This window comes from Haliotis rubra, unplaced genomic scaffold (genome assembly GCF_003918875.1).
Source record: "Haliotis rubra isolate DU_JTF1 unplaced genomic scaffold, ASM391887v1 Scf1045, whole genome shotgun sequence".
Taxonomy (NCBI): Eukaryota; Metazoa; Mollusca; class Gastropoda; order Lepetellida; family Haliotidae; genus Haliotis; species Haliotis rubra.
Window position 1 is genome coordinate 277,804 of NW_025764943.1, and position 24,913 is coordinate 302,716.

General features: G+C 38.9%; 1 protein-coding gene across 1 annotated transcript in view; it reads left to right on the top strand.

Annotated features, from left to right (window-relative positions):
* Window positions 1-24,913, top strand: part of LOC124275244 (multiple epidermal growth factor-like domains protein 6) — a gene marked incomplete at its 3' end in the record, with an annotated part of 121,308 nt that overhangs the window by 78,318 nt on the left and 18,077 nt on the right. The window contains exons 8-12 of the mRNA XM_046710728.1: window positions 254-448; window positions 1,570-1,707; window positions 1,928-2,065; window positions 2,372-2,506; window positions 2,787-2,924. Coding sequence (XP_046566684.1) covers window positions 254-448; window positions 1,570-1,707; window positions 1,928-2,065; window positions 2,372-2,506; window positions 2,787-2,924 — 744 coding nt within the window. The remainder of the gene's footprint in view (window positions 1-253; window positions 449-1,569; window positions 1,708-1,927; window positions 2,066-2,371; window positions 2,507-2,786; window positions 2,925-24,913) is intronic.

Here is a 24,913-nt window from a genome sequence, read left to right on the forward strand (position 1 = left end):
CGAGGACGATGAGTACGAAGATCACGTTGCAGCCGCCGAATCTCACACGAAAGGACTTACTGCCTGCAGCACCTGTAATCTATATGATGTTTCTTGGTCTGAATCATAGGTCTTACAGAAATAAACGTTCTTGTGTAGGATGTTTAGCAACACTATTCTTTGTTCAAATACTAGATATCAACATTTGTATTTCATGATCCCCTAATCATTTATTCATACATTTCATTTCCATTTCATTTTATTCAATTTCAAGTTTGGGACCGCAACGATGGCCTGCAGGTGCTTGTGAACGGCGACCTGTGTGTCCCTGTGAGTGGAACACCTGACTGGTTAGATGGAGCTGTAACTAACCCTTTTGACGTCACATGTACCCACGTAATGAAGGGGAACAATGTTACCATCACCATAAGCGGAGCATTTCTGTCATTGTGCGAGGTTCAAGTTTTTAGTAAGTATGATCCGATCGACATCGAGCTCGAGAGTATGTATGTTGTTCATGATATTGTTGACAAGAGGCTGTGAATTTAATAGAGAATACAATCAGTACATCATTACACATGTTTAAAATTGCTTCTGATAAGTGAGATATTTTAATTTATTTCTCTCTTATTATGTCTTACATGACGGGAGTGAGTGAGTGAGTGTATAAGTATTGCTTAACGCCGCATAAGCAATTGCAGCTATTCACGGTGACGTGCTGAACGGACACGTTACCACCTAAATGTCTGTATGTGTAGATGCTAAGAACCTTTGATTTGCTTTTTTGTACAATATGATAACGTGTTTTGTGTGTTATGTTGAAAGCACATAATTACAGATCAATCATTATTCAGTGGTGATGGAAGCTGATTGGGCGAATAGACGAAAGAAGAAAACTGAATTGTAACTGAATTGTAATTGTAATTAATTGTAACTGAATTGAAACTTTACTTCGCTCAGATCACATTTAACTAGGATAAAAGGATATAGTTACATCTTACAGAAACCAAAACATACGTCTGGCAGTTATTGCAAGTTTGTCAGGTGTACTTTTTAAATATCAGAAAAGGAATATAATTTGTAAATTTTGGAAGATTTCAATCAACAACATCTTCTGGGAATGTGTGTGACAATGTATGTTTGATTTTATATGGCAAACTCTGCACATGTTGAAATAGTAGCTAGTCAGCAGAAACTGAATGAAAATTGGTCATTTGTACAGTGATCGCTGTCAGAAGGTTTGGTCAGGGGAAGCTCTTGTCCAAAACGTTCTACGTGTCAATTGTGAAGTTAGGAAGGTTTGCGGAATTCAAAACTCTAAGTAAATCATAATTTACAAACCGCAGATCCACAGGATCCAACGAGGTTGATATATTCTCGAAATTCCTGACTTTGGGTTCATACCACATGCTGTCCAAAAGGTTATATTTGGCGATCTCTGTTTACTAAGAAATTCAGTACCCAGCATGTAGCCATGAAATATGTTCAACAAGGAAGTGATAAATAGTCTAGAGTTTGATATCCGTTGTTAGTCCTGACTATAGAAAGTATATTACGAACAATATCAAACTAAAACTGATGTCCTTGCAGTTTGCGGTGATGGTTGGTTTGGGGGTAACTGTGAGAAGCAGTGCCAGTGTCTAGATCCATCTGAAGTATGTGACAAGGAGACTGGCTACTGTAGGAGTGGATGTGCTGCCGTGAAACATGGACCAGGGTGTCAGCAAGGTATCTAACATCTCATTATATTCTCACAACTCCTGACTTTGGCTATATTTCCCGAGCTCTTCTTACGCTAAAAGAACGTATTCTGCATATCAAGGTTTCAGTGAAACATGTTCTACAAGAAAGTGATACATAACATAGAGTTTGATCCCCATCGCTAGTTAAGACTATAGAAAGTATATTACGAACATTATCAAACTGAGACTGATGCATGTCCTTGTAGTATGCAGTGATGGTTGGTTTGGCTCTGACTGTAACAAGCTTTGCCAGTGTCTGGATCCATCTGAAGTATGTGACAAGGAGACTGGCTACTGTAGGAGTGGATGTGCTGCTGGGAAACATGGACCAGGGTGTCAGCAAGGTTTGGTTTGGTCATGCTAATACTAGCTTTAAATTAGTCTGTCGTTTTAATGGCAAATTAACCATATAGAGCGCGTGGCCATATTATTATGTACAATTGTAATGCGTTGATATCGTGTAGTGCAATGCCCGATTTTAAAATACTGCTCCTGAAAACATCGTCTGGATATTTGGTGGCATTATAGTGATGTAATATATCCTTTGAAGTCATTTTGATATCATGCATATAATATATAATTACGTATCCATCTGAAGATATTTTTCTTTCTATTGCTGCTATATTGTGAGTATCTTACACTCTTTACAGACTGTGACCATGGTCACTACGGGGTCAACTGTTCCTACACGTGTGGTCAGTGTACTGGGTCATCTGATTGTCAGGAGGTCGATGGAACCTGCACACAGGGATGTCAACGGGGTTACAGTCCCCCTTTGTGTAAAGGTGAAAATTGCATGAAAATGATCTAAACTCTATGCATTTCTTTGTTGTATCAACAGCATTACGGCAAGTATTGTAAGGACGTGGGAGGGGTGACAGAAAAACTTGTTAAAGTGTCATTGACCAATGAAATTAAAGTATTTTACATGAAGGTAAGATAAAGCTATTATATATATGCATATATATAGTTGTATACTTATTATTTGTTTGTTATTCCCCCCCCCCCCCGGAACTACAACGGTTATACTCATGTGAATGTTTACTAAGTTTTGAATATTTTCAGTGTGCAATGATCAGTGGTTTGGCACCAACTGTAGTGAACAGTGCAAGTGTCAGAATGAAACAGAAGCATGCGACAAGACCACCGGGAACTGTACAAGTGGCTGCCGTGCTGGGAAGACAGGGGTTGGATGCCAGGATGGTGAGATGACGCTGCTTCATGGATGAGAGAAACATACATTATGTTGAGGCTGATTTGCTATAGATCCATATTAGAAAACATAATCGGTGTGAAAACATAATTTGCTTGAAAACAACACCTGAAAATATTTCCCCCTCATAATAAGACGTCTTATATAATGCTGACCTCCACATCGCACTGGCATGCCCTGAGCTCACACAACATGGTGAACATTATGACCCCGAATAACGAAAATCTGTCCATGAGGCGCTAGAAGGTAGACAGGTATATTTTTATTGAACATAACATACTGTTAAAATTTATGTGTATAAGCATAGACTGAATGAACGTTGATCTACGTCCCGTACTTTATCACCTGTACAGATTGTGGCCAGGGTCAGTATGGGGTCAACTGTTCCTCCACGTGTGGTCAGTGTAGCCGGTCGTCCGACTGTAATAAGGATGATGGACACTGCACACGGGGATGTCAAATAGGTTACCTCCCCCCTTTGTGTAAAGTTGAGAAATATCTGTTACTGACTAAAAAGGTGTCATTTGGGATGGCGTAATTATTCAAGTAATACATTCGTGCTAATTTGCCATTAACAAAATGTCGGTGCTTTTTTCAAAAGTAGTTGCCAGATTCTACCAGTTAAATACTAAGATCAATAAGACTTGAATTAGTCGACTATTAGCAACCTTTTGAACCTTTTCTTTGTGGAAAAATGAAATTACCAGGGAAAGCCTGAAATATTAATATGACACAATGACACAATACTATGACAACAGCAGAAGAAGTCCAACGTTGTGGCATTGTTAGCTGTTCCTGGTCATGAATACTATGTGCACAAATCCTTGAGTAATCTACAGTAAAGTCTCCGAAGCCAACTGCATTGTACAAACAGTTTGACAGGAGAACAGATGATTTGGGAACGGTTGGTTGGTTGGTTGGCTGGTTGGTTGGTTGTTTAACGCTGCACTCAGCAATATTCCAGCTATATGGTGGTGGTCTGTAAATAATCGAGACAATCCAGTGATCAACATCATGATCACCGATTCACGCAAGTGGGATACGATGACTTGTCAACCAAGATAGCGAGCCTGACCACCCAGTCTCCCTTTACGACAAACCTGGGTTGCTGAAGACCAGTTGTAACCCGGATGTTCAAGGGTAATTTGGGTAAGGAGGCTGGACCTTGGCTTCAACTACTCAGGCGCTGAACAATCTCGATGTGAAGTTACTCGAATCCCAAACCAATAACTGATGGTTAACAGACCTTTAAAGGGGGCATGAGATTCTACATTCTCAAAAGACGATCTGTGTATACCCAATTTCCTTTTTCAGTATAATATTATACCACATGGGTTAGAAAACGTATATAATTACTTCCTTTCAACGCCTCTTCAATGACGCCACTCCAGACAGATACAAAGATGTTCACCGACAAAATTGTCAGCTGTTGGATGGAATGGGTCTATCGTTGGCCTTCTCTGAGAGTCCCATGACAACAATACACTGGTTCCTCACATTACATAGCTCTGTATCGGGGGATAGGGGCTGGGGTGGGGGTGGGACTAGCAACTAACGTGTCAAGAGCTGGGATATGGTGTGTACTGTACACAACCAAGGGAGGCCACTGTATATGAAGATCACCACCAATGTTACCAATTTCATCATTTTGTATGGTCATTTTCTAACTGATATGTTTTCTGTCTGTATCAGACTGTGCAGAAGGATGCTATGGTGTTAATTGTTCACAACAATGTGGCTCGTGTAAAGATGACTCACCGTGCAATACAACTACTGGTGTCTGTGTGCTGGGATGTACAGATAACTTTGAAGAGCCATATTGCAAATGTAGGTGACACTTTCATCCAATCATAGTGATGTATATATTGCATTTCGTTAATAATATTTATGATTTAATTCTTAGTAGTAAAATTAAAATTACAGTTCGCCTATGAAATATATTCTCTTTGTTTATTTTAGGCTATTACAAGACGCCGCCTTTGTTTTCAAGTATTTGTTATATTCTCTAAATATAATAATAGATTTAGTTTTTCTGTAGTCAATGCTGCTGAATACCTGCATACATTCGGAAATCTCATGCATAACTAGTTCATCTAGACCTGGTCGTGTAACTGATATCTGATGGCGGTCTGAACATCACTGACTGTCTTCAAGCATGTTATACATGCACATGTATGGCGATTTCTAAGGTGTGGTTGACAGGGCGCTTGACCTCGGATAAGGTGAACCTGTCTAGAAGCAAAGGACTCAGGTTATGCCAGGTTACTTTGTGTCATGGCTGAATGATGAGTTGTTGACAAATGTTGAGTGTGAATAAGACTTTCCTAATGTGATTGATTTCCCTTTGAAAAATGGTGGTAAATGTTTTCGACATTTTTGTATCAAATGTTATGTTCGCAAATCATGTCTCCAAACCTAAAGAAGTAAGTGTTTAATCCTACAGTGAACTTTTGAACTGGTCCCTAATGTATGTAATGTGTCCAGTTTGACAATTGGTTGTTCTTGATGTAAGTTGAATATTTCCATGCTATAGAAAATATTTATGTAAAAAATCTAACTCAAAATTGACACGGTTCTTTAGGAGTATGTTGTGGAAAATGGACCATGAACACTCAAAACTCCACATGTTCATCACCACAGGAATTGTTGTAGCTGAATGATAAGAAGTGTCTTCAGTCAAGTTGTCCCCTTTTGTGTGGTTACTCCTGAAACCCCATTGCTTCCACTTCACTGAATATTAATACTCAACTATTACTAGAAACTAAGATAACAGATTTGGACATTTAAAGGTATTTCAATATCTCAGCTACTTTTTTAAAGAGTATGTAAGCGTTAATTCTTCCACCATATTTCAAATGGATATACATTCTGAACGTGTTCATTCTAATTCATCCATATTCCGGTGCCAATATCAAATTGCCCAGTCCTCCTATATGCAGGTCTCAGTGACATGCAATATATGAAATCCTTCATGGTCAATAATATTTATCATTTATATTAAGAATTAATGACTGATTACAATTTTGTCGCCAGGTCAAAACGAAAAATATAGCTTCAAGAACTAATATTTTAACGTTGGATACTTTTGTCCATTACCCTGGGTTCTGAAAACGTCTAGTGAGCTGGTGATATAGTTTATTATTCCAACAGCATGTGTCCAGGGAAAGTACAGTGTAAACTGTTCAGCCACCTGTGGTCATTGCAAGGATGGTCCTGGGTGTGACCGGTCAACTGGACACTGTGAAAGGGAATGTTTGCCAGGATACGCCCCACCACTGTGTGTGAAAGGTTGGGTTTGTGATCGTATCATATTTACTCAAATTCTTAAACATGTATATTAAACATTGATACCAAAATAATGATGAATTTTGTACAACCTTTTTCTAAATTCTTTTCAAATAGTTTGATAATATGGGTAAAGCATGAACTCGTATACAGAGTGTTGATTAATTACAGTTCGGAACTAACCTATTCTTTGAGCACCAGGCACAGGGCAACGTTAGAGCCTAGGGAATTAGTTTACTGGCAGAAACCGTCTTCTGTTGAAACCTATTGGGTTTCAGAGTGTGGAGACTACACATACGGTCTGAACTGTTCTGGCGTCTGCAGCTGTCTGAACCAGTGTGAGGTGTGTGACAAGGTCACAGGGGAATGTGGAACTGGGTACCAGACAACAACAACAATAACAACAACAGCAACAGGAACAACAGAGCAATGTCAATGTCAATGTAATTGCTATCAGGATAATATATACCCTGACATTTGTACAAAAAAATCACTGTCAAATTGCCTGCAGCTATCTGAGCCAGTGTTCAAGGTCAGACAGCAATATGATTCGCCGACTAATATGCTGACGATATACTCTTTGCCATATATACCTCTCCGTCGTCTAAATACCATGATCAAATTTTGAGCCGACAATTCATATCTAAGTGTCTAATTGATAAGAATTCATTTTGCATAGTATATTATTATCGCCTTAATCCAAGACACAGACACTTTAACGCCTTCATTAGGAAATAGGCATTTAGCAATTCACGTTGGCATAATCAATATGAAATAATATTGGTATTAAGGATAAGGTGTTGCGATGCGTTTTGGTGCAATCTAAATCTAAAGACCTTTTTTTATCACAATAACAATACTAATCCCGAACACATAGGCATGGCATCTAGTGCTTCATGTGTCTCATGATGAAAAATCACGTGTCAGTTTCATAATTAAACCTTGATACAGATGTGTTCCTTTGAAGGTTGAGCATCAAGGGAGTTATACCTCTTGCAAGTGTATTCATATCAGTTTGTGTTTCCCAACAGGCACTGCGAGTCCAGTCAAAGCTGATGATACAGGCAATGCAACAGGTAAGACTAACTGGGACAGGTGCGTGATTGATACTTAATGTGTCTTCCCACCGCGGACAATGTAAGTGATTTTCACATTATACTTATATATATAAACTACGTAAACCGCTATCTACATCTACAGAACATTTAAGAATTTATAAAATAACTCCTCCCACTGTTTCAGACGTTCGCTTCATCGTCGTGTGTTGCCTAATGACGTTGTCTCTTGTTTACTCAGCTGTAACAACAACACTTATTGTCAGGTAGAGTTACCTCTGTTGTCATTTGTTGAGGGAAAGAGTGTGTGATTGTGAGAGAGAAAGAGAGGGTGTGTGAGAGTGAGAGAGACAGAGTGTGTGAGGGGAGAGAGAGAGAGAGAGAGAGAGAGAGAGAGAGAGAGAGAGAGAGAGAGAGAGAGAGAGAGAGAGTTGCGTATGAAACCAAATATGTTCTCTAATCCACTGCATTCGGGGAGGTGTTGAAAAGGCTTTTTCTTGCATTATCATCAGAATAAACTTTATATAACTGTACAGTTTAAACGTCAGCATTCACATCACCAGAGATTGATTACTTCACAATATCAAAATACTTACTCTCTGAACTTGTATATGAGAAACGCGATGGTACCAACTTATTCTATATCTTTCAGACTTCGACAACAACAAGCCCAAACCAAAGCTGAACTTGAGAAACAGTATATGTCACTGGAAACTCGGGGGGAATCATCTGTCTATGACGTCATTGCAGGAACTCATCCATACAGCAATGACGTACAGTCTGGGGGCTGTGATTATGAAAACACCAACATGCATGCCACGAATTCCTTATAGATACCAATATCATCCACGCGGCTCAGGGAAACATATGTGACTGATACAGTGACATGCCATTGGAATACATTTAGGGGTACATGAAAACACTCTTGTGGCTTCGGTGAAATTACATTTTTAGTTGGCTTTCACATGTAAGGGATGCACACTATGTTCACGACCGCTTCTGATAACCACAATGATGCACAATGCATCTCATTCAACTCATCTTTAGTGACACATCTGGTACTCGTCATATATAGCTGTAAGAGGCAAATAACGGGATCGGGTGGTCAGGGATGCTGACTTGGTGGATGCATGTCATCGTATCGCAATTGTGATAATCGATGTTGATGATGTTTGTCACTTGATTGTCTGGTCCAGACTCCATAATCTACAGACCGTCGTCATATAGATGGAATATTGCTGACTGTGGCGTTAAAAAGCGAACAAACAAACCATATACTGCCTGAATATTGACATATGTGCAAGTAAAAGCAATCAGGCCTCATAGGTTCAAAACGCCATTTAACTGGCAGCAAATATATGTCAGAGGCAGGTGCCAGCGGTAGGCCAGAACATGCTCACTATTTCGCGAAAACCAGTGCTATATTCATATAATTATCGCGCAACCTTACGTTTCAGATGTTATCCGTTTCTTTGGAAAATCGAGATTGCTTGCTCTCAGACAATGCAATTTAATATTTACTGAATATAAATATTTTTCTATATTCAATTTATCATACTGAGTTACATTTGCAGTAGGTTGCTGTTTGTTCCCTGTGTATCAGTGTATCGGCAAGTACAGCTATCATCAATGCAATGCTCGCTATGACTGTTTTATGTGGGCACTGGTATGTAGCTTACTCCAACATGCATCCCGTGCCATTTAAATACATATCATATCTCACACAATAATTACTCTACTGCGCATCTTGTGCCATATAAATACATATCATACCTTAATGGGTAATCACTTCACAACGCATGTCGTATCTTATACATACATATCATACACTCACTGGGTAATATTTCCAGAACGCATGTCGTATCATATAAAAGCATATAACTCAGGGGTTAAGACGTCTCATAATATATCAATATATATCCTAAACCACTGGGTGCCATGGTTCATTTTTGATGTTACTCCTTTCACTGCATGAACTACATCACCGTGGTTGACATGAGACATTTCAGGCGATAATTGTGCCCTTTTATGACCCAAACTATAACAGGCGAAAGCTTTGTTGTTGTCCTTCAGTGACATATGTTACTGTACCAATACAAGGAGTCACGAAGTGATGTTTAACGTTTCTCAGTCGGGAAGCGGATGTGTCTGAATACTTACAGTTTGTCAACGCGTAGTTACGAAGCAGGTAGTGATAAGAAAATGGGAAAGGCGTTTTACTTCATCAAAACACATAGCAGCCCCATTATGTTTCCTTGTTCAAAGGTTTCAGCTTTGTTTGAACGTCTTAGATTAGGAGATGTCACAAACCGGATGTTGAAAGTTACGTTCAAACTTATATGCGTGCACTATTCTGAGGATCAATTCACTTATAATCTGAAATTATGAGTTTACTTGGGTAAATGTATTGATCATTAATAGTCTTTATATAAATCCTAAATTTGAATCTGCATTAGATTATATTCTCTTCACAATATGGTGTATCGCAATAGCTATGATTTGTGTGCACAGCTGATGATGCATATAATATGCACCCATTTTATTCTTTGTAAATACTAGTACTACTTCATTTCATTCTAGTCACAACGACGCATGCAAAATGTGGTGTAATGTAATTAACATATGCTAACAAACCTGGTCATTGTAGAATAGTGATATTCTAAGGACTGGTTTTATTTAACGGGGTAGTATAAGTGTTCAAGCGTAACCTCAAAACATACCTTTTCAGTCGATATAAACAGTAACTCTCTCCAAGCTCATATTTACTACAATACTGATTCATGTGACTTTTTGATGTGTTTGTTTTTTAACATTTGTGCGCGCTTTGAGCATGCCCCTTTGTGGTATGGAGTATTGCGCAGTATAAGTACCCTTATTATTATTGTTATTATTATTATAAGGATAGGTATTTTCAGTTTTACTTATTACTTACGTTTACAAAATTTAGCATAATAAGGAAGGAAGGTGTACGAGACTTCAGAAAAACCTGCTCATATTAATGCCATATTGTATATGTCCCAAAATACTACCATAAAATTAATGAATAAACTCTATATTCCAGAACTTCATTTGTCTCTCAAAAATGTTTCATGAAACAGTTTAACAGCAACACCTCATTTAGGAAGACACTTGATGCCTAATTCAAGAACACCTTGCAACACAAATGCCAAGTCATAGCCATTTCAAGTGTAATGGCAGTACACTTGCCCAATTCAGTTCAACATTGAAATAGAAAGCCCTTGGACAACGCGTCCGCTGAACACTGATCGATATAAGAAAATAGGGCTGGGTATTGCCCTGATTCTCATATTGCGATATATTGCAATAACTTAAGAGATATTGCAATACATATTGTGATATATTGACTGGAAGGTTTCTGCCCATGTGCGTGCATCATAAATTCATAATAAACTCTCCCCCAAAAAGGTGGAACCTGAACTTTCAATTTGGATAAGAAGTATAAGCTTTACAAACTTTTCAAAAACAGACATCTTATGAACGCACCACCATGTCTCTTTATCACCACCCCTAAAAACAACGCACATGCACAGCGCAGTAGCCCCATACACGTGCATGGGGAGTCACTCTTGATTTAAAAAGTTTTCAAGAAGGTCGATAAATCACTGTAGACCATTAATTTTGACAATCATCTTGCATCACACGGTTTGCTTCTAGCTGGGTTTTTTTTTTGGTTTTTTTTTTTTTGGGGGGGGGGGTTAAAATGAAAATCGCACACATGCAAATTTCACGTCATACACCAATCATCTTTCTAGAGCGATTACTGTACAAACCACTATGGTCAAACGGAAGTGCAAATGGGGATGCCCTCTCTAAACATGCATTATTATCATATCAACATTGTTTGACTCCCATATATCTCCCATTTTTTTCAGTCGTAGATTAAAATAGGGTTCCCTTACTTTTTTATGAGTATAGCCCTCTGTGTACGACATTCTTTTTTTAGTTGCTGTTACACCATGCTTTTACGCTCCCCGTTCCCATTATGTATAGGTTGTATGCCGATGGTACTACTCAAAACAAGTTAAAGGGTCAAAACTTTTAATGGCCATAACTACAAATATAAATAACAGTGAAACATAGCGATCATATAACAACTCGAGCCAACATTTCATGATAACCATGACGGGAGACAAAAACAGCAGGAATGTCAGTGATTGCTGATCAATAAGGTCAAAGTGACCTACTGTCAGAAGTGAAAATTCAAACGCCAACATTGGACTAAGAACGGATGTAACCACCTCGAGCAGTAAGACAAGCAGTACACCATTGTCTCATACTGTTCACCAGACTTTGCAAGAAGGTCTGGGGTATTGTCTGCCATTCTGCAATGAGATACTGGGCCAGTTCTGCACGGTTGTTTGTAGGGGCGTGGTTGTTCCCAAGCATGTTCCATTTGGGTTAAATCTGCTGAATATGCCGGGCATTCCATGTGTTGAACATTGTTCTGTCTAAGGAAGTCCGTCACAACACAGGCACGGTGTGGTCGGGCATTGCCATCTTGGAATATGGATCCAACGCCGCACGGTGTAAACCTGGCAAAACAAGGGGTCTGGTAATCTCCCCGTAGATAGCGATTTCCGGTCAGGTTACCATTAATGACACAGAGAGGTGTCCTTTGATGAAAGGAAAACGCACCCCAAACCATGACACCCCTGCTTTAATATGGCAAACGTTGGTTGACGTTAACGTCAGCAAACCACCCTCCTGGACGCCGATACACACGAGTTCTACCATCGTTGACTTCTAGAGTAAACCTAGACTCGTCGGAGAAAAGAACTGATGCCCACTGAGCACGTTTCCAACGAACATGGCGTCTACACCAGTCATGTCTTGCCGTCGTGTGTCGCTGAAGGAGCGGTGGTCGTACTGCTGGTCGACGAACCCGAAGATTGTTCCTCGTCAGTTTGTTCCTGACAGTCTGATCAGATACCAGGGTACCTGTGGCAGCTCTCATTTGGTCACAGAGATGTCTGGTAGTTACGCTGCGTTGTGGGAGGGCCATATTTGTCAGGTATCAGTCTTCTCTAGGAGTGGTTGATGGAGGCCTGCCAGACCGTGGTCGATTATTCAGCGTTCCAGTGACACGAAATCGGTGCCATAACCTTCCAATGACACTCTGACTCACAGTAAGTCTCTGAGCCACACTGCGTTGAGGCTCGCCATCTTGATGCCAAGCAGGAGCTCTTCCTATGTCTGTCATGCTCAGTTGACGTCTTGCTATTGTTGAATTTCAAGTGACAATAACAATGCGACAATCACAAGTTTTATAGGGACAATAGGCATGCATAGCACTAATCCCACGAAGAACACTTGCAAATGTTGGTCATGATGAAACATCATCTTCCATAAGCACAGTGGTGGCGCTTTTGTGAAGCACTCGATGTTTCAATTTGTTCATTTTTTAAAACCCTACCACATGATGACTATTGGCACCACGGTTATCTGCAGCCTTTAACAAGGTTCTGCAATGGATTTGATTAAATTACCACACACGGAATGTAAACTTTTATTCATCTATAATGCAACCAGCCCCATCAATAACATTACATGATGACATCGCATGACCCTTAACTTGTTTTGAGTAGTATATATAAAATGATATAGAGTCTTAATATGGAATGTGTAATTGTGTATTGCAACAAAGTTTTGGGGACAAAATAATTAAGGTAATAGTAGGGCTGTTTCACTCTCACGTAGCTAGATTCTTCCTAAAAAGGTCTTGTTAAGACAACATTGCACTATGGCTAGGTGAGAGATGCGAGCCAGGTAAGTAGCATTAGCCACTGAAGCGTGAGCCTTTGTTCTAGGGCTATAGTTAATACCTAAATTGCGACACGATTGAAGATGTATGCAAGTGTGTGTGTAGTTTAAAGGTCACATGGAACCAACAAATCAAACATAATTAAAACACAATTACCACTTATTCATGACATATAATATACATTGCTGATTATGAAAAAACATATGAACAAATTATAAGCGTACAATCGCAAATCAAAAGTGCAATATTTTGTAGTTCGGTTTACTTCCCTCGAAACGAAGCACCCAGGATACCGAACCCAGCCAGAGCGGGTGGGTGTGCACTCAAGTGTAACGACTGGTTCATTTGCCGATGCCCCCACGGCTCATTGTGTGTGTGTCTATAGAGATGTTGGGTTTTGTAAATACATGCTCATTTTTTTAGTATAACATTTTGTAATCAACAGACCTCATAACATGCCACGTGTACAAGTATCACACCTGCCTGTCTGTGTAATTACATAATGTGACAGAGACCGAACTCGGTCCATAAATCAATGCGTTTTGTTTATGGTGTATAGCCTGATAGGTGTTAACTTCCAATTGCATGTGGTCAGTGATCGATTGAATATTGTCATTAGCAGACAGGCAGGCAGACACATAAGTGTCAATAAAACTGACATTGAGTTTTGTCTGTGACAACGACATATCTATATCACAGTTAGAAATTCTGTCAACGCTAAATAATGACATTCGCGAACTGAGAAAGTGACTCGGTAAGAAGAACGTGTGGTGAAATAGACAAATGAAAGTATATAAACAGTTAAATCGGTAATCTACTGTCATCACATATATATAAAAAGCTCGAGCCTGTGAAATATCAACAAAACATTAGAAAATAGCTCACATCAAAGCCTTCACCGAGTATTCACTGCCAGCGAAGGTTTTCCTCACTGGTTGACACACAGCTGAGTAGATGTAGATCCTAACAAGGTTCTTTTATGTTATGAGTAGATTATTTACTATTTATTCTGATTAGACTACTCCTGCTCACGACCTTATAATCCGGACATCCCGCTTCCAAGCTGCGCGAACCTATTTCACTGCGCATGTGCTAGGAGCGAAGCCCAGCTGTTGAAACCACTTTTCACCCCAAGCGATGGGGTGAATTTAGTGAATCGTTTGAACTCTGATTTCGCGGGGGTTTTTTTCATCGCGTTATTTTTCAACTTTATAAGTTGAATTTGCATTTTTGATGATTTGAATCTGTAAGTCCATACCAAAAGGTATCAGAATCTGCAAAGTTGTGTTTAACGTTGGTTGCATGTGACCTTTAAACAATATTTATTCTTGTACCACTAGTAGTGTACAGTGGGATTGACAAACAGTGTTTCCCCTATATTAATTCTCTCCCCAAACTAATACATATTATAACAGTCCTTTAAAGATTAGATAATGCAGTGTCCAAGTTGCTGCATCCCAGTCTAATACGACAATGTAAAATTTGGTTATTTATCAATCCATAGTTCTGCACAATTTCTGAGTCCACTAGGCTGTCCCACCGCCAAGTGCCACTAGAGAATTGGTCCATACAGCAATATATATGTGAGTGGAATTTGTAAGTGCAATAGTTAAAATGTTATCTTGTCGTAAACGTGTTGAGTGGTATTGGTACTGTTTATCACTGTTAAAATGTGGATGCTAACATACATAAATAGGCTTGACTTAAGAACTGGTTCTTAACAAGCAGCAAAAAAACCCATGACTTTGGAACCAATTGTTGGATTTGTGAATAGGCTAGGATTTAGAAGTGGTTACTAGCACTCAATGAATGTGGTGTCCGTACATCTACATCTTTTGCACCAAGCATATTTTTATTTACATTTTCTGTAAAATGTAAAGAACTTCAAATAATACCATATCAATGTATCTCACTTTAATAAATATACATTTAACTTATCCTACAAACTGAGCATTTCCTAATCATGACCATTTTGTTGATACAGACAATGGCTCAGCACACGTAAAATGAAAATGTAAAGAAATTCAAATAATACCATACCAATGTGTCTCACTTTAATACAAAATTCACGAATCTCACTAACTGAGCATTTTGTTGATACAGACTATATGGCTCATCTGGACATGCGTTATCAAAACACTAACCCTGGTCAGCCAGATCCCACTCTGGCTATATGAGGGACCTGTTTCGACAGAATCTGGCTAAGTGAGAGGACACCGTGACGGGTAACCCGGATACCCGGGACGGGTGGGTAATGAGTTGCACCCGGGTACCCGTCTCAATACCCGGACCCGTTATGATCATGTGACTAATAGATTAAACAATGTATTATGCTATTCTTTCATGATCAAAAGGCTGTATTGTCTTTGTAGATTTAGACATAATTACAGTCACCTGTTTTGAAGATGGTTACGATATTGAAAAACTCAAACTTTATAGACTCCGCGCTGAGGAATATATTGCCATTTGTTACAAATTTGATGTCAGGAATTAACATAATGGGTATCCGGGTAGGGTGGGGTAATAGTGGGTGGGGTACATTTGGACCCGTCCCAGCCCTAGGTAATAGTATAATATGATTTTCATGGCCAGTGTTGTTTGCTTCAACAAAATGCACTTCAAATGTCTTCAATGCAGTAAGTAATTATTGTTACTGCATGTCAGTGATTCATTCAGATTCAGATTCAACTTAAATATAAACATGTGTTGACATGAACTATTGCAAAATGAAACAAAACATGATTTTGGTTAACTACTTGAGCTTAAAATCTCATGTTACCTTCACATACTAAGATCCGTGACTAGAATGTCATTATACAGTCCTACAAAGTTTATAAGACTTAGGTCTTTATGCTAAATTGATGACATATGACCTGTTATGAAACAAACAAAAATAACAAAATACTGTGAATTGTGAAATGGTCACTCAGAGCCAGAGGCTCTACTAATAAGTCCAAAAACAAAACTGGTCCATTTGAGGCTACTTAATTCCTCCAAACTGTCACATATGAAACCACTGAAACCCACAAAACTTAAAGCATTTCGTAGAATATTTGGCAGTTATTGAGCCACTAAAAACGACACTTCCATTTGTAAAGTGTTGCATGAAACCAACAGAAATATAAGTACAATAATTTTGGTACTTTTAGAGCACATTTTGTTGCCATGAAAATCAAGGCCAGATAATTAAAAGGGAGTTAACTCTGAATGACCTAATATATTGTCATATCGCGTGATCGTAGTGCGAGATACTGAACCGGTATATACCGGTTTACCGGTAATATTGCACAGCTCTATAAGAAAAGTATGAAACAGAACATCCCATGCCTGTCTAATAAAACAAAATTATAAGTTCTTCTGTTTGAATTACCTTGACCTTCACATTTCACCAGGAACTCAAGAGGCACCATGTTAAGCCTATAAATATATAATTTACCTTGGAGACTGTTATGAATGACATTATTCCTTTATTCAATCCTATTTCGTTTCCTTATACCGAATCATTTTCCACTCGTCAGTTACAGTTTTAAATGCTTCGATTCCTAATTTTCCATGTAACCCTAGCTTCCTGCCTGTCCATGCTCACTCCGAGAACGTTACCTGTACCGAGAGAATGAATGAGAAAATTCTCGTCAGTAACCCATGCTTGTCAGATGAGCAGTGAATAAAACAATTTGCCAAGTAACCTTATCTTCAGAGACCAATACACGTATATGTTGCAATCACACGGTGTTCAAATATATGTTCCGTGCTAACGGTTGTGTGGAAGTTGCAGGGACCTACGTAATTTCCTAACAAAGGTTCGACTTAACCGAAGATGTTGTGTAAAGAATGCACGGGGAGGAACACAACTTGCACTTCGAGATAACCCTACGTTCGACACATCAAAGTTAGTGTTAGACTACATCTACAAATCTTTTTATGTGTGAATAATTATCAACATGACTTTGAAATTGGACACAATCATGTCATATTATGAATAATGGATGTGAATACTTCGTTGCCTGACTGTGCTAATAGTGAGTAATGTTATCTGACGGCATGAAACATCTGAGACGTTGAATGCTGATTTTAGTTCAGTTACAGATATAGACGATTATAACCATGTGCTGTTAAACTACAAGATTTTCACATTGAACATCACGAAGTAACTGATTTGATTAAGACACTCCCAATAAATAAAGCTAGCGGTCCAGATAACATTAACCATCGCCTGTTGAAACATATTGTCCATTCTATAGCCACTCCATTGTGTTTATTATTCAATTTATCTCTGCTCAAGCACGAATTTCCACAACAATGGAAACTGGCACATGCCATTCCAATATATAAGAAAGGTGATACATCTTTACCTTCCAATTATAGACCTGTATCACTATTACCGTGTATCAGTAAGATATTTGAGAGAGTCGTTTTCAAAAGATTGTACAATCATCCTAAGATCACAACCTGCTGTGTAAATACCAATCAGGATTTATACCAGGTCACTCGACCACTTATCAACTACTTGAAATATACCACCAAATATGTAAGTCATTAGATCAGCACGAACATTTTTGCATGGTCTTTTCTGACATTTCTAAAGCATTCGACAGAGTTTGGCATAAGGGCTTATTACATAGATTAAAACAATATGGCATTAATGATAACCAGCTAAAGTGGTTTCATAGCGATCTCACTAACAGACGTCAGGAAGTCAGTGTCAACGGTTGCTCTCCAGGGAAGATACGCTACATGCAGGAGTCCCTCAGGGATCACTTCTTAGGCCATTATTATTTTTGATTTACATTAATGACATATGTTGTGACTTAACTTGACAGGTTTATTCGCAGAGGATACAAGCATTGGCATAGCATCTCCAGATGTTAGGCACATCGAAAACTCATTGAATGAAGACCTATGCAAGTTACAAAAGTGGGCACAAACATGGTTAGTATAATTCAATCCTAACAAAACAAAGTATATATTATTCTCACATAAACCCTCAGATGAAGTACCAATGTTTATTTTCAAAAACGACCCGTGAAGATCCGGGGTAGAATAGGTCTTCAGCAACCCATGCTTGCCACAAAAGGCGACTGTGCTTGTCGTAAGAGGCGACTAACGGGATCGGGTGGTCAGGCTCGCTGGCTTGGTTGACACATGTCATCGGTTGCCAATTGCACAGATCGATGCTCATGCTGTTGATCACTGGATTGTCTGGTCCAGACTCAATTGTTCACAGACCGCCGCCATACCTGGAATATTGTTGAGTGCGGCGTAAAACTAAACTCACTCACTATTTTCAAAAACGCTTGTATCGAAAGGGTAGAGTGCCGCAAGCATCTTGGTATTACCTTATCACAAAACACGAAATTGAAATTCTTATAAGTGCTTCAAAAATGGTTTCATCGATGAGAATGCTTAAATATCGATTAAGTAGATCGAATCTGGCAAAAATATATCTGATGTTTATCAGACCCACATTAGAGTATGTTTCCGTTGTCTGGGAGAATTGCTCTTCCGTAAAATGCTAAGAAATTAGAATTACTACAGCTTGAGGCAGCCAGAATACTAACAGGCTTAACCAAATTTTCATCACGTCAAAGCCTATATCATGAAACTGGGTGGCAACCTCTAGCGCATAGACGACACGTCGACAAACTTGTACATATGTATAAAATAATCAATAAGCAATGTCTATCATTTGTTACCGATCTTATACCACCATCTGTGCTAGAAAACAGCAAATATAATCTCAGGAATTGTCACAATTTTGTCATACCTTTTGCACGGACATCCGCGTTTAAAAGATCCTATATTATAGATACATTATGTCAATGGAATACATGTAGTCTACCGGCAAAAGTAAGTAACAGTCCGTCGGTATCTTCTTTTAAAACTGTCGCATCGGAGCAATCCGCGTTGCCACCGACATACTAGTATTACAATTGCGATAAGAGATACATAAATGTATTGCACACTAGATTGAAGCATAGTTGCAGCACATTAAATTCCGACCTGTTTGGGTTAACTTAACTGCTATTATTGCCTGTCAATGTGGCGCGCCATGCGAAAATTCATTTATTTTTTATTTTTCGAATGTACTTTATATTATGACTTCAGAAAATTGCTATTCTCAGATAATGTTAAATTTGGAGGACACTGCACACTATCTTATTCGGTGACCCTAAAGTAAACTATTTGATGAATAAAAATATATTCCTGTCTGTACACAAGTATATTGAATCTACAAACAGATTCGCCAGCTAATTGTTTCCAAACTGTTGTTATAGTTCTGTCTATATATACATGATGTACTGTATAGAACTTGCAAATGTATGAGATGCACATTTTCCACTTTCCAGCACACTGTATATTTCCTGTAAAACACTGTATATATCCTGCAAAAACACTGTATATATCCTGTAAAACACTGTATATATATATATCAACACTCCATACGTTTCCCCAATGTCAAGCTTCCACTGTAAATTGTACAACCCCATTATGTAATATCATGTTCAACTGTATTTAGGGAGAAGGCGGTCATAAGTGGTGCACTTGTGCCTAATCCCGTTGTCTTGTGGACAATAAAATATGTTTAGCCAAACGGCATGAAAATGGTAGATGATTTTCCAGCGAACATTTTGAAAATCTTCCCTTTCTTTAGTATTTCACTTCTCCGTGACGGTCAAGATAACATATTCTGTGATTATCTCTGAAGTAAAAGGACATGTCGAATATTCGTGCGTTTTAGTTTTTCGCCGCTTTTAGCAGTATTCCAACAATATCACTGCGGGGGACACCAGAAATGGGCTTCACAAATATCATTGTACCCGTTCATATCCTTAAATTACAAATGATATCATTTTACAAGTGTCATGTGTGTGTGGAAGAGTGACAACACATTTTATCGTTGATGTGTGCCGTCTACATTGACCTCGTGTTGTGATTTACTTCCTTGTTTAAAACACACTGACCTGGTGTGATTCCGACGAAGGCTGCACAAAAGGTAAGTCTCTTCCTTACCAGGATTTCTCAACACCAATCTCAGGTGTAACAAAGGCGGTCTCAGACCTGGATGGTGTAAATCCAGCTAGGGTCCATGCAGGTAGCAAGAGTACTGTAAGTCCCCATGGCCCCTAGCATGGTGATCTACCTTCAGTTGTTGGCGATCTATAGCCTGTTTCTATATTGTATTGTCCTCTATAGTTAAAGTATTTTAGTGTTAATTACTAGTTTTAAATTGAAATCTGTGATATACTAGTTGTTTTACTGTCCTTTGCTGACAGGTTCTTATTATTTACCTTTATCTTATTGTAAAATTATAACTCGTTTGTAGTCACGATATGGCTGAAATATTGCCGATGTGACTTAAAATCTTAACTCACTCATTCAGAATAAGAAACACAATGCTATAACAGAGGAGGCCGTGTTAAGTTAAATGTGACATCTCTCAAAAGGGTCAATGTACAGTCCCGTGCCAGCCATCATGTCGTTCTGTTTTCAAAATGGATCACTTACACACACACACACACACACACGCACGCACGCACTCACGCGCGCAAACGCACATGTTTTACGGGTTTCAAAGCATACCTTTACATAGAGAGTCGCCTCCGTGCAGCACAGTATGATCCTCATTAGGGTCTTTCGCTTTGTCACAACCGAGAAATACCCACGTCTCTAGCGATCTGGTCCTGTCAGGTAACACATGTCTGGGCATCAACGTTGTTATTCCGCACTTATAGACATCTGCAAATAGACTATATGAATCACGACCTAAGCATGTTGGGTACGATTATTAAGCAAGAAAGCACTGTACTGCATGTGTCGATTTCCTAAGTGAAACATTAAGTTTATTCAGAAATCTGTCATTAAAAGAATTCGGGGTGAAACCAAAATTATTAAACAAAATACGTTTACAAAACTATGTAAATTACTGAAGGTTTTGTATTGTTATTGATGAGCGACAGTACACAGTTCGGTTGTAGCACAATTACATTGGTGGTATAACATATAACAGCAATACAACTAGCAATTGAGCCTTGGCAATATCTTCTCTCATCAGTAACAGGTGAATCTATGATCTTCACACAACCGCTGCTCTGTGGTGTAATGGGATACCATAGAGCCATGCACCTGCCCTCCTATGTAGTCTACGTACGTTCCAGAGTGTCCCACAGTATGCTTGATTAGTCTATGCTACAGTAGAATGTTCCAGATTTCATTTGACAGCAAAAGCATCAAAACAAAGTACTTCAACACCACTGTAATACACACCGTGCTACAGAAGATTGTCAAAACACAATGTTATAAACCTACGTTGAATCTTCAGCTTTAAAGTAGTTTCTGGTGGGGCACCTCACCTGCATTATTTTAAAATCGTGATACCAAGTTCATCGGATTGGGTTATCTATGCGATGATACAAGTCAATATAATAGATGGATGCAAATAACCCATATATACTGAACCGCAAAACCGATACAGGTTTCTTAAAGTACACACTTTAATTCGCGGTAATTAACAATCAAAAGGTATGATTGAGTTCAAACTTGATAATTATGGTTACAACATTTTCGCGAATCACATTTAGTTCACACAAACACAATCACCAAAAATGGTACCAATGATGCCTCAAAGTCAGTGTCGTGTGTAGCGTCCCTGAGCATTGATGACGGCGTTGCATTGTCTGTACATGGAATGAATTAGCCAGTTGATGAAGGCCATAGGCACTTGGGTCCAGACTCTTCGAAATGCCTGATCGAGCCCAACCACAGTTGTCGGGCCTCGGTTGAAGGTCATTCAGTCTTTGAATCTCGTCCCAAAGGTGTTCTATTGGACCTGAATCCGGACTGAGTGCCGGCCATTGTAGGGTTTGGATGCCATGTTGTCCTAAGAAGTCCAATGTTGCTCTGGAAGTGTGGGCAACTCTCTGGTTCAGACCGATTGGACCCCACACCATGATGCTTGGACCACCCCACGAGTCTCTTTTCAACAATACACTCATTGGAAAACCATTCTCCACGCCTTCACCATACTCTCACTCTGCCATCGGCTGTCGAAACACAATATCGGCATTCATCAGAAAAAAAACACTGTTCTCCATTGTCGATGACGCCAATTTCGATTCTGAGTTGCCCATTGCCCTCGGTCTTGACGCTGTGATGTTACTGGAGGTCGCCCACTGCGTGGACGGTCTTGAATGCTGTTTGTGACCTGATACCGCTCCTGCAATCGGTAGATTGTTCTAACATGAACATTAACATGATTGGCTACCCTCTGTGCAGTCTGGCCAACTTTTAGTCGTCCCAAGGCTTGGTTCCTCTGATCTCTCGTAAGTCGTGGTGCAGCGAATGTGTCAAAACAAGAATGATTTCAGGCAAGTTTGGGACTCTTTATCATTGGTAGGGCTGTCACGATATGCACGCGCATTTTCATTTTCTCGAATGTCTTACGGAATCTTTTACCATGTCCGCCTTTTTAGGTGCGTTTGGTCTATATGCTTTGTCATTAGAAAACACTCTGATGTTGGTAATCACTGTCAATGTGGATTGAAAAACATGTTGATATAACAGTACAATCATAATAAAAACACCACCTTGGTAGAACAAAATTGTGCATTTGGTTTTGAAAGGTGGCGTTTCTTTTCGGTTCAGTATATTACACACCCTTTCAAGATTTATCAGAGTTCTCTGCTAACAGCAGGGTCGATTGGACGATTCTGACGATATCCAACAATTTCGACAGTGATGATACCAGGTGTTTGCGGAAAGATGAACGTATCCTGCCCCAACGATGACACCGGTCATAAACACACGCAAAAACAATTTCATTGTACATCTGAAACAATAGGTACATGTGGTACATGTCCAAATGGAGAATTATGTGACTGTTGCGCCAGATTTGGACATGTCCTCCACATGTCTACCATAACCAAATGGAAGATTTACTGTGACCTTCAATGTTGTAAATTGGAAGATTAACTGTGACCTACAATGTTGTAAATTGGAAGATTTACTGTGACCTTCAATGTTGTAAATTGGAAGATTTACTGTGACCTTCAATGTTGTAAATTGGAAGATTTACTGTAACCTTCAATGTTGTAAATTGGAAGATTTACTGTAACCTTCAATGTTGTAAATTGGAAGATTTACTGTAACCTTCAATGTTGTAAATTGGAAGATTTACTGTAACCTTCAATGTTGTAAATTGGAAGATTTACTGTGACCTTCAATGTTGTAAATTGGAAGATTTACTGTAACCTTCAATGTTGTAAATTGGAAGATTTACTGTAACCTTCAATGTTGTAAATTGGAAGATTTAATGTAACCTTCAATGTTGTTAATTTGATTAAACAACTTTAAGCAAGAATTGTTCGACGCTTTTTTTTGAAAAACAGAAGTTGACTTTTTGCATCGGAGTAGGCATGTGTGTTCACAAGTAAATAAAATGCACAAAAAGCACATGGAGAACGCTGAAAGAGAATATATATGTCCAGTGTATTACACTGCACGGATGTTGATTTATATACCTACAATGTAAACTTTGTCGTCGCCCACCAATTCTCCAAAGGACTGACACGAGGTAGTTTCTGAAGAACAATACAGAGGTTGGCAAGCTGATACTCGGGATCTGTTTTTCGAATTTTGGGAACACTTGTTTGCTTTTGCATGATTTGAACAATGCATCAGCTAAGGTTTATGTGAAGTCCAAAGTGTTGAACACTAGGTATAACTGTAAACAGTGACCTTACGTATTCATTATGTCTGCTTCGACGAAAACCATTGTTACGTAATAATGGATACAGCTTGTGTAAGAACAAACAGCTGATATTGCTTTCCTCATCACTCATTCTCGATTGGTATGCGCGTTAGTTTGAAGGTTAGTTGATCAAAATTGACACAAGTGATACTATCTATATTTTGATATCCTAATGTAGCTTTTGGCGCTCGTTATAGCCACAGATGACTGAATATTTAACTGAATCTTCCTCGAAGCAATTTTTGCACTTATTGTACAAAAAGGTATCTAACAAGTAGTTGTTTTTTAACCTATATGGTGCACTAGCTTTATTCCCTACTGTATCCTGTGATTACCTTTTCTAATTTTCATTTCATTAATACAAATCAGGTTTGTTTCAGTACCTGACCTGTGTAAGATGAGTTCTGTTATCTGTCTGTTGGTGATCATCCAGGCCGTGTCGGTTACAGCTGCACAAGGTACAATTGAGTTATTTAGATTCCTGTGTTGGTATTCCGGGTTAGAGTAGGTTCCTGACAATCTATATGTGAACTTCTTAGCGGTGGCCGAATAAACTGTGTGAACAGATGAACTGATTGACTTTTGTCGGATCACCTTGACAGAAAGAGTAAACTATTCGAATTCAGAGCTGTGAACCATGTATTTGATTTCATAATATACTCTGTTGTTACATTATGTATTCCCCTTCACAATCTGCTCTGTCAGTATGTTACTTATATGTTACACGAGGACCAGGATCAAGTTGTCACTACAAGAATGGATGCAGTCCTCCCCCCGACGTGTGTTCAGTGCCTCCTCCAGCTTGTCAGACAGACTGGTCTGGAACGTACTGTCAGATGAGTAAGTTCTAGACTGCTATGTTCTTTACACTTAGATGTTATACATTAACACCAAGCATTGTTTATCTGTTTGTTTGTTTATATGATTATTTAATTTTTGTTTATTTACTAACTTACCTACCTATTTACTTACTAACTTGTCTGTGCTTATAGTCGAACACAAAAGAGATTCATGCAACGAGGTGGAACTGCTTGATATTTGGACATTTATGACGATATTATTTATAAAAGCAAATTCAAGGTCATCTTTTGGCTTCAAGTTTTGTGTTTC